Below are 11317 nucleotides of genomic sequence, written 5' to 3'. Positions count from 1 at the left end.
TATATATATATATATGCATCTGTGCAAGATTAAGTGCACGTGTACTCGCGCTTAGAACCTTGTACTCGTGTCATACCTAGCATATTTGCCTCTAGTACCCATGCACTCGTCCGTGGATTTGTACTGGTACTCGGTGCCTTTTGGAATTTATAGTGAAAGATAATTTACTCGTACTCGAGCCTTTTACACATTACCCATGCCAAGGGGGAATTGTATTGACTCTTGCAAGCTGCGTAGCGCCTTTGTTAACTTACACGTACTACACATCGTCTGTTATTCCTGCCCCCCCCCAAACCCCCACCTGACAAACAAACAGTACTTAATATCAAGTTTGCAGTGATATTGTTGTTCGAATGAAACCATTTCCATAAAAACAATCAACCGTGAATAGGTCCTGTTTATGTATACCCTTTGTCTTGGTAAATGAAAGGGTTCCATGGATCTTGTCTAATAATGTACCTGTGTGAGTGTATGTGTCTCCAGAATGAATATGTGATAGTTCGTCCTAGGATTAGCTTTCATTTCGGAGCAGCAATTATTATTAGTGGAAGTCATATCTTTCGTGATGAACCCAGACACAGCGAAAGATATTACATAAGACTTGACGGACGTACAGATAGATAGACCACCGTTAGTCTATATGGACACTCCCCTACGTGTAAATGAACAGACCTGACACATATAACCACTGCTGGGAGTATAGCAGCCTATAAATGTAAATTACGAGCTTTGTATAACACCGCCGACTATAGACCTTGCTCGGATGTAATTGCTGTAATTATCTACAGCTTAAATTAAGCTTCATTTCACTGCACCACCAAATAGGTAAATTGGGTTCTTGGTTTGAATGAGTCTTTATAAACCCAGCTATACACATGGGACACATGTTGATGTCACTCCTTTAATTAATTAGTTAATATACAAAGTATTACCTGTACGCGTAAGAAAGCTATTTTCTTCAAATTAACAATCTCTCTGTAATACATGTATAGTTTGACAACCAAAAAAAAACAAAATCTCATTAAAATGTAAATTACCTAATCTAATTAGTCAAACACGAGAGGAAATGAAGGCAAAATACGTTCATTTCATTTTAAAGGAATATATAGGATTAGACAGCTTTGATTACAGATGTGACCAGATTGCTATCGAATTTCGTCTGCATATTTATTTGTTTGTTAGTGTTTAGTCGTGTCTGTTATAGTTACGTATTGGGGAGGGGGGATGGGGAGTTATGTTTGTTATGATTTTAATAAAATGTTGAAAAATGTCGACGTACAGTAATATATTTATACATACAGTTGCATTACATTTAATAAACAAACAATTTTAAAGATGAAGACAACTTAAGACAATACCAAAGAAAGTTTTAAATAATAGAACACTACCGTACGCCGTATTGACTTTGTAGCGGATGGTACGGATTACTGGAGACGCGGATCTATCTTATAAACATCGTCCTGGAGAAGGGGAGGGGCGGGTATTTTGTACAATAAAGGGTAATTAGATACAAAATGGTGCTATATTTTACAACCATATCAATTCGTTTGTGACGTTTCACGCAGTAAGTGTAAACGTCTCTCTCATCAAGACCATTCTCTGCAATGAAGATGTGGTCCTTTGTATATGGGGGGGGGGGGGTGCGCGGGGGGGGGGGGTATGTACGCACCATTCGGAACCCCCCTCAATCTGCGTACGGCCCTTTGCAACGTAAGTAGCATGAAAGCTACCCTTTTTAATCTTAACCTTTTGAACGTATTAGAGAATGTGCGTCACGGATTTCTAAGCATACCGTTGGTGAACAACAACAACAACAACAACAACAATATCCTATTAAAATTATGTTGAGTTAACCAATACACCATGTTTATTTCTAATATATCCATACAAGTATATGTCCACAAGTATATGTCCACAAGTATATGTCCACAAGTATATGTCTACTGATTTATCATTGATATATACGACGATTCTTTACGTCCATAAATTGAGCAGGGTTGACGTTAGAGTTAGGTGGACGGGAAGTTGGCATTTTCTAATGATGTCCTAGATGTGCTTTAGTTTTGAAGGCAAAGGAATCTATGAATTTGTTGCGTCCTTCTGGGGGTGTCCGATTAGATTTTTTTCTTGGGACCATGTAGTATTGGGTGCTATATGCGTGCGGTTGGTGGTGTCTGTAATCGGGTCGGAAGTATTTACTTCGAAAAATTTCTCTCAGTCTCACACGGCGAACACGGCGTCAGATACACTATCTATACGTTTGTCTCCGCTGTGCACGTAGAGCAGGGTTTTCCTAACTTTATCCCCCCACGAACCCCCTGTGGATGTCAGAGTTGTCCACGAACCCCCAACTTTTCGAGACTCGATCTGAGTCATTATTATACTATAATACGCATAACAGTGCTTCGTAAAAGATCAAGTTCATTATGTAATAGTGTAATGAAAAAAAAAAGAGATGAACAAATATTTCACAATTCAGTTATTTATCACATGCATGGTACTATGGCAACATATGCGTATGGAACGCGAAAAGAGTTTGTCGATAGAAACGACCTTTGTACATTACTAAACTATATGATATATCAGATTTTAATTCAACAAAAAGTACTCTAGTTTTGACTATCAGAAACGTCTCATGAACCCCTGGGATGGACTCACGCACCCCTGGGGGTTCATGTACCCCATGCAGTTAGGGAACCCCTGATAAAGAGGATTGCGGATCCAGAGTCCTTTAGGAACAATGTTCAGTTGTTTGTATCGTGATAAAAAAAACACTTTATCCGATCGAGTCTTAGCATACAGAATAGGATACCTTCAAACTGCACGTTAAGATCCCAGCATGAACGATTACATCGCCCTCATTCGCAGTAAACAGTTTGAAAAAATGTATCGCCGTATAATGACAGTGACGAATATTCCCGACTATTGCACATCACAAGTCTGGGCAACAGGTGTAGGTTCGAATAGATATTATAATTTCGTTGATAATGTAGGGTAAAAACCCAGGCACTTGTTATACTGAGTATAGGAAAATCGTTTTGATAGAAAGCGTTCGACTTCGTCTTCATTGGTGGATTCTTCTTCTTCGTTTGTTTTGTGTTTGCAAATAACATTGAAATCATATCCGTCACACATTAACCGTCCCTACACCGCACCGTATTGGACTAGTATAGTACAAGACATACACATAGTCCGTGCGGTTTTAACCCATTTGGTGATTGTCAACGGTACCTTAGTAGGGTATATCCTATTCTCGCGCACTGAGATTTGTTGGCAATAATGTTTCCTAATTGGGGTGCTGGTGGGTGGGTGGGGGGGGGGGGGTGGTAGATGGATACATTGGAAGGGTGCAGGTGGGATAATAGACGCCCTCTTCTCCGCATGTTTTTAAATAATCAAAAGTAAAGAGAATTGTGTGATAATAAATCGTAGCGACTTCTGATATTAAATGTATAATAGTATAGTAACGTTGGTTGAACACTCACCATGACAATCTACGAAGTTATCTGCATTTGGGTTCTGAATTGCCCAACAGTGGTATATCTTATTACCCAGATCGTGCCACGCACGCATCACACCGAAGAGACACTGCAGGAAAATATGAAATGAGAAAAAACAATATGATTTAGTTTCTGCATATAAACATGGACGATTGATGATGTACTGAGTTGAATTTCGCTTTTTAAATGTTCACAATAGTTGGAGAAAAAAAAAACAGATTCAAACTCGAAGCACCATTTTGTTTGGAAATTTATTATTTTCCATTTGTTTCCCTGTATTTATTTATTATTAATTCATTACCTAGCTTTTGTGCATAATTTTACTTGTTGAACTATTAAATTGAAGAATATGAACACATTTAATTTAAGAATTTTTGGTTTTGATTGCTATACAAGAATGTAAAAGTAAACACACGTTCGTTCTGCCACGGAACGCCAAACAGGACAATCACACATGGGCGATGCCCATATTCGAAGCATTCTTGTCATATTGCAAATTCAACTTTTTCGATGATATATTGAATGGCTCATATGAAATTATTAGTTGACTTGTGTTTAATGACTGTAATTTGCACTGTAGACTCCTTTCGAACAAAAGTGCAACGTAAATTATAAATAAATAAAATGCATATTCATATATGCCAGGGGACTGGTAAATATATATAAATATACATATATATATATATATATATATATATATATATATACATATACATATATATATATATATACATATACATATACATACACATACACATATACATATACATATATATACATAAACATATATATACATATATATACATATATATATATACACATACACATTCCTATACTTATTCCCATACTTATTCCTATTCCTATATATATATATATATATATATATATATATATATATATATATACAATTATGGACTGCCCTTTACAATCGGGTTTTCACCCATGCACCGAATGTTTGTCTTTCAGTGAAATCAATATGTAACGCTCTTTTACGCAACATTGCGTGGAGAATGTGACGTTTGGTGGAATAATATAAATGAAGCCGGGGAGATAGATCTCCTCGGCAGCAGTCATATTATAGCCTAAGATAAATACTCGTCGGAATTCAATTTACTCCATACAACATACCCTCTTCTTCTTTAATTTGTTGACACAACCCAGTCAAGGTGAGCTGTATGCAATAAGGAGGCATATAATCATCATACGCCAACGGTTTCCATCAACCAGCATTATATACTAGCGATTTCTCTTTTTTTTGTCTGTGTGAGTATATTATATTAAAAAATGTTTTTGGACGCCTTAGCTGGTCGAGCTTGGAAGATATAATCTAAATTATATATATATATATATATATATATATATATATATATATATATATATATATATATATAACCTGTCCTCGAAGTATATTCTTCCCCAGATCATTCATTACATTGGTAATGTTGCGTGCCATAGTTCACGTCAGATTACTCACGTTGCGTTTTTTTGTATACTATCATTTACACGTAATTAGAACGACGTGAGTGCGATGGACCGTGTCGACTTAAAATGAAGCTCACTGTCATTTACTTTACTGATTGAGGAAGAAGAAGAAGAAGATGGAACGAAAGATATATTAATTTATTTGTGTTGGACGATATGCGTGTCAGAAGCAAGGAAGGGGATAAAATAGTTTAATAGAAACTATATACAACAAAAGTTGATTTAGAATTACAACTTTACCAATCCAATTTGTCTATTTGTTTACCTTTGGTTGGGGACAAGATCAAAGCAGTTTCACTTTAGGTACGAGTTACCAACGGTACTTCTACTTGTACTCATACTGTTGTACTCGTTGTAGTTTGAACAGAGCTATACAACTGGTACACAAAACGCCTTGTTTTTATATGACGAAATGACCATGGCAATAGACAGGGTTTCTAGTGTCCTATACACCAACAACCATGACACAGACAGATAGGCTCATAGCCTACATGTTACCAATTAAAAGAGTCAAAACATTACTTGCGTAATCGGAGATATCTTACAGACCCATTAAACACAACCATATACCAGCATATATTGCACTGCAATAAAAGAGTCTAACTTTTGGAAGAAACAAAATATATATGTATACACACTTTCGCAGAAAGACAACAAAATAGGCTCAAAACGATTAATTTGTTTGACCATTGCCCTGACAAGTCCCTGGTTGGTTGGACTATGCTTAATACAAAATCAATTGAGCAATAAATGTTCTGCCCAAATCTATTTCGAGTAATTTTGCAATATTTATTAACTATATTTCAATTGATGCGATAACAAATATTATACTTAATATATTCACCGATAATGGCAAGTCAAATGGCAAAATGGCAACAGTTTGAACATGCATATGCATGCACAACGTAAATATTTGTCTTTAGCCTGAAACCTTGTAAGACTTAATCAGGTAAATCCTTACACATTATTAGATGCCCCTTAATAAATACATAATAAATACATAATAACTATACTTAATAAACACATAATAACTATACTTAATCAAATACGAAAATAAAAAAAAAAGTTGTGCTCAAAAATTAAACGTAAAACTTTCTTTTGTTTATTTATATATGTATATATGTATATATAGATATATATATATACATATATATATATACATATATATATATACATATATATATATATATATATATATATGTATATATATATATATATATGTATATATATATCTATATATATATATATATATATATATATATATATATATATATATATATATATATATATATATATATATATATATAACCAAATTTGCCATAACTACCAAAACCTACGACAGTGAACGCGAAAAAGAAGCTTAAAAAAAAACATCAAATATGTTTGTATGTGTGTGTGTTTTTTTATATATATATTTTTTTTTTCGTTCAGGATTGAAAACAGTTACAAAGTAAGACTTTATACTTAGCTATATCCCTCAAGAAGAGCCGAATTGGATCTAAGGATTGAAATCCAACCCTTCATCTGTCCTCGACAACCTCTTCGGAGCCTCCTTGATTCATTAAGGGTAGAACGTCAAAATAATACAAATGACGCGTTCTTTACCAAAAACGAGGAGAAATCTATGAAGTACCTTATTACTTTATTTCGACCCCAATGTGTCCTTTCTCTCTTTGCTATCTCTATATCTCCATCCTCCCTCCCCCACCCTCTCATTTTACCTCTTATTCTCTCGTCTCTACCTCTTTCTTCCTATCGTTTTCTCTTCATCAAGTAATTAAGTTTCGAACAGAGAAATAATGTTCAATGATTTACAGGTTTTGCTTTCCAAACTGACGTCCTATGGTGGACAACGTTACCTCACATACACACATACATACACACAAATACACGTAGCCTACTAACTCAAGGCTCTGCGAAATAGCAAACAGACAGACAGACAAATAAACAAACACACAAACCGAAGTATAGTCAAAATAATGTTTAATTATTCTACATGACATGTTCGCTCAAGATCCAAGACAAAACCAGGCAAAAGATATGGAATGCAGTAAAAACAGATTCATTCACAGTTATAGCATTGAGGGTGAGGGGTGGGGGTTTGTGTGTGTGTGGGGGGGTGGGGTTATGGATATGGGGATATAAGCATTTTTCAGCAACGTTTCCTTCCTGAGACTCATCAAGATACGTATTTTCTTTGTGTATGGTCGAATGCGACATAGTAAAGTATCTTTCTGAATTGATAACTATTTTTGGACACTAAAATTTCATAACAATGTAGTTTTTAACCTTGGGCTAATGAAGTTTCCTTTTCCAATGATGGAAATTAAAGTGAAAACAAATTGACGATTACAAATATGGTTTTTACATTTTATTAGGCACTGTAATGACAAAGGGAAATTAAGTGTTTGGGCGACGGAATGTTGCAATCTGTCACCCGGACTCCTTTTTGTTTTTATTAAATCAGTAATAATATCATACAAAAAGAAAAAATCAAAACAGAAGCTAGAATTAAAAACTATCAATAATTTTGTATGACTTTTTGAATAAAACTTGAGTTGTCAGGCTTTTTAAAATAAAACGTGAGTAGCCAAGCTACCCAAAATACATGAGAATATGCATCAAGACCTTTATCAAACTCCACAAAATAGGTTGCTGTTATAAAGGAAACAAAGAAAAATATAATAATAATAATAATAACCAATATATATGGAAAAGAATTACAACAAGAGGAGTATGGTATGTCCAGTCTTTATTTGCTTCACTGTATATGTATATGCGTTTACACTAATAATAATAATAATATAAAAATATATTCCACTGCTGTATTAACTGTTATAACATTAATGTAGATGAACTCATGAAAGTTTATGAAATTGGTAAACAACAGCACATTTGACATCTTCTTCCAAGAATAAAACTTGAGAAATTCTAATCAAGGAACGAACGAGATAGAAAACATCTGACTGACGGACGTCGTAGCCTTAAGGCGAACAAAGTTTTTTTGATATTTTCCTTCTCTCTTTTTTCTTTTTCCTCCGATGTTCATCCGTTAGATGCCGCACACGAATGGACAACAGAAAGAAGAAAAAAAAGCTTTCGAGAAAACTTTCTGACGGAGCCAATCAACGAACCAGAATGTATTGGGCGACATAGCCCTATGAAAAGAAAGTTTATACTGGTGATGATTTACTGACGTCATTTGGTTGGTAGAAGTTCTGGCGGGAATTTGGCAAAGCCCCGGTCGAGGTCGCATTTGTGATATTAACAGCCTCGGGCGGTTCATTAGGGCAAGCGGAGAGATCCTACCTTATTATAGCCTATGTCATATATATATATATATATATATATATATATCTTTATATCTGGGATGAAACAGTCTATAGGTTTAAGAAGGCAAATAAAAAAAAATCGGGGGGAATTGTGTGAGTAGTTATTTTAGATGGAGAAGTATCTAAATACAACAAGACGTGGTGTTATTTTTGTGACCTCGTGACCTCTAACCTAAAAAACCCGTAACGTATACATAGAGAAGGCACAAACTGTAACAAAATATATTCGCTTTTTGAGTAATGCCTTTAGCACGGGAGTTGAACGTAAGGGATTCTCACAACTCAGTATCATCCACAAATTGTTCAAGCGCTTGGTCGCTCTGAAATATTACTGGGGAAAAAAATTTGATGCAGAGGTGATTTATAAACGAACCGACTAGGAAATTGAGAGAGAGATGTGAAATATTTCATATCCAATCAGAATTCGTTGTTGATAGTATACAATATACGAAGAGAATAAATTTGCATAATATAAAGAATACAACTGACGTTTCACATCATCCATTACATAGGAACATTATCTTCACACGTTCCATGTAAACAGTGTGTATCTATCTATATATGTATATATCTATATACGTATCTATCTATATATGTATCTAACTATCTATGAATCTAACTATCTATGAATCTAACTATCTATGAATCTAACTATCTATGAATCTAACTATCTATGAATCTATGTATCTATGTATCTATGTATCTATGTATCTATGTATCTATGTATCTATGTATCTATGTATCTATGTATCTATGTATCTATGTATCTATGTATCTATGTATCTATGTATCTATGTATCTATCTATCTATGTATCTATGTATCTATCTATCTATCTATCTATGTATCTATGTATCTATGTATCTATGTATCTATCTATGTATCTATGTATCTATGTATCTATGTATCTATGTATCTATGTATCTATCTATGTATCTATGTATCTATGTATCTATGTATCTATCTATGTATCTATGTATCTATGTATCTATGTATCTATGTATCTATGTATCTATCTATCTATGTATCTATCTATGTATCTATGTATCTATCTATGTATCTATCTATGTATCTATGTATCTATCTATGTATCTATGTATCTATGTATCTATGTATCTATCTATCTATGTATCTATCTATGTATCTATGTATCTATCTATGTATCTATGTATCTATCTATGTATCTATGTATCTATGTATCTATGTATCTATGTATCTATGTATCTATGTATCTATGTATCTATGTATCTATGTATCTATGTATCTATGTATCTATGTATCTATGTATCTATGTATCTATGTATCTATGTATCTATGTATCTATGTATCTATGTATCTATGTATCTATGTATCTATGTATCTATGTATCTATGTATGTATCTATGTATCTATGTATGTATCTATGTATCTATGTATGTATCTATGTATCTATGTATCTATCTATCTATCTATCTATCTATCTATCTATCTATCTATCTATCTATCTATCTATCTATCTATCTATCTATCTATCTATCTATCTATCTATCTATCTATCTATCTATCTATCTATCTATCTATCTATCTATCTATCTATCTATCTATCTATCTATCTATCTATCTATCTATCTATCTATCTATCTATCTATCTATCTATCTATCTATCTATCTATCTATCTATCTATCTATCTATCTATCTATCTATCTATCTATCTATCTATCTATCTATCTATCTATCTATCTATCTATCTATCTATCTATCTATCTATCTATCTATCTATCTATCTATCTATCTATCTATCTATCTATCTATCTATCTATCTATCTATCTATCTATCTATCTATCTATCTATCTATCTATCTATCTATCTATCTATCTATCTATCTATCTATCTATCTATCTATCTATCTATCTATCTATCTATCTATCTATCTATCTATCTATCTATCTATCTATCTATCTATCTATCTATCTATCTATCTATCTATCTATCTATCTATCTATCTATCTATCTATCTATCTATCTATCTATCTATCTATCTATCTATCTATCTATCTATCTATCTATCTATCTATCTATCTATCTATCTATCTATCTATCTATCTATCTATCTATCTATCTATCTATCTATCTATCTATCTATCTATCTATCTATCTATCTATCTATCTATCTATCTATCTATCTATCTATCTATCTATCTATCTATCTATCTATCTATCTATCTATCTATCTATCTATCTATCTATCTATCTATCTATCTATCTATCTATCTATCTATCTATCTATCTATCTATCTATCTATCTATCTATCTATCTATCTATCTATCTATCTATCTATCTATCTATCTATCTATCTATCTATCTATCTATCTATCTATCTATCTATCTATCTATCTATCTATCTATCTATCTATCTATCTATCTATCTATCTATCTATCTATCTATCTATCTATCTATCTATCTATCTATCTATCTATCTATCTATCTATCTATCTATCTATCTATCTATCTATCTATCTATCTATCTATCTATCTATCTATCTATCTATCTATCTATCTATCTATCTATCTATCTATCTATCTATCTATCTATCTATCTATCTATCTATCTATCTATCTATCTATCTATCTATCTATCTATCTATCTATCTATCTATCTATCTATCTATCTATCTATCTATCTATCTATCTATCTATCTATCTATCTATCTATCTATCTATCTATCTATCTATCTATCTATCTATCTATCTATCTATCTATCTATCTATCTATCTATCTATCTATCTATCTATCTATCTATCTATCTATCTATCTATCTATCTATCTATCTATCTATCTATCTATCTATCTATCTATCTATCTATCTATCTATCTATCTATCTATCTATCTATCTATCTATCTATCTATCTATCTATCTATCTATCTATCTATCTATCTATCTATCTATCTATCTATCTATCTATCTATCTATCTATCTATCTATCTATCTATCTATCTATCTATCTATCTATCTATCTAT

At 32.7% G+C, this 11317-nt stretch overlaps 1 protein-coding gene across 2 annotated transcripts in view; it reads right to left on the bottom strand.

Moving 5' to 3' along the window:
* LOC139973169 (atrial natriuretic peptide receptor 1-like) overlaps window positions 1-11317 on the bottom strand; it is a 227082-nt gene that overhangs the window by 95189 nt on the left and 120576 nt on the right. For both annotated transcript variants that reach the window (XM_071979662.1, XM_071979654.1), the window contains one exon: window positions 3486-3588. In XM_071979662.1, the coding sequence (XP_071835763.1) occupies window positions 3486-3588 (103 nt within the window). The remainder of the gene's footprint in view (window positions 1-3485; window positions 3589-11317) is intronic.

The sequence above is a fragment of the Apostichopus japonicus genome, chromosome 2 (genome assembly GCF_037975245.1).
Source record: "Apostichopus japonicus isolate 1M-3 chromosome 2, ASM3797524v1, whole genome shotgun sequence".
Classification (NCBI taxonomy): domain Eukaryota; kingdom Metazoa; phylum Echinodermata; class Holothuroidea; order Aspidochirotida; family Stichopodidae; genus Apostichopus; species Apostichopus japonicus.
The sequence above is the reverse complement of the archived record's forward strand: the minus strand, read 5'-3'. Positions and strand labels throughout refer to the sequence as shown.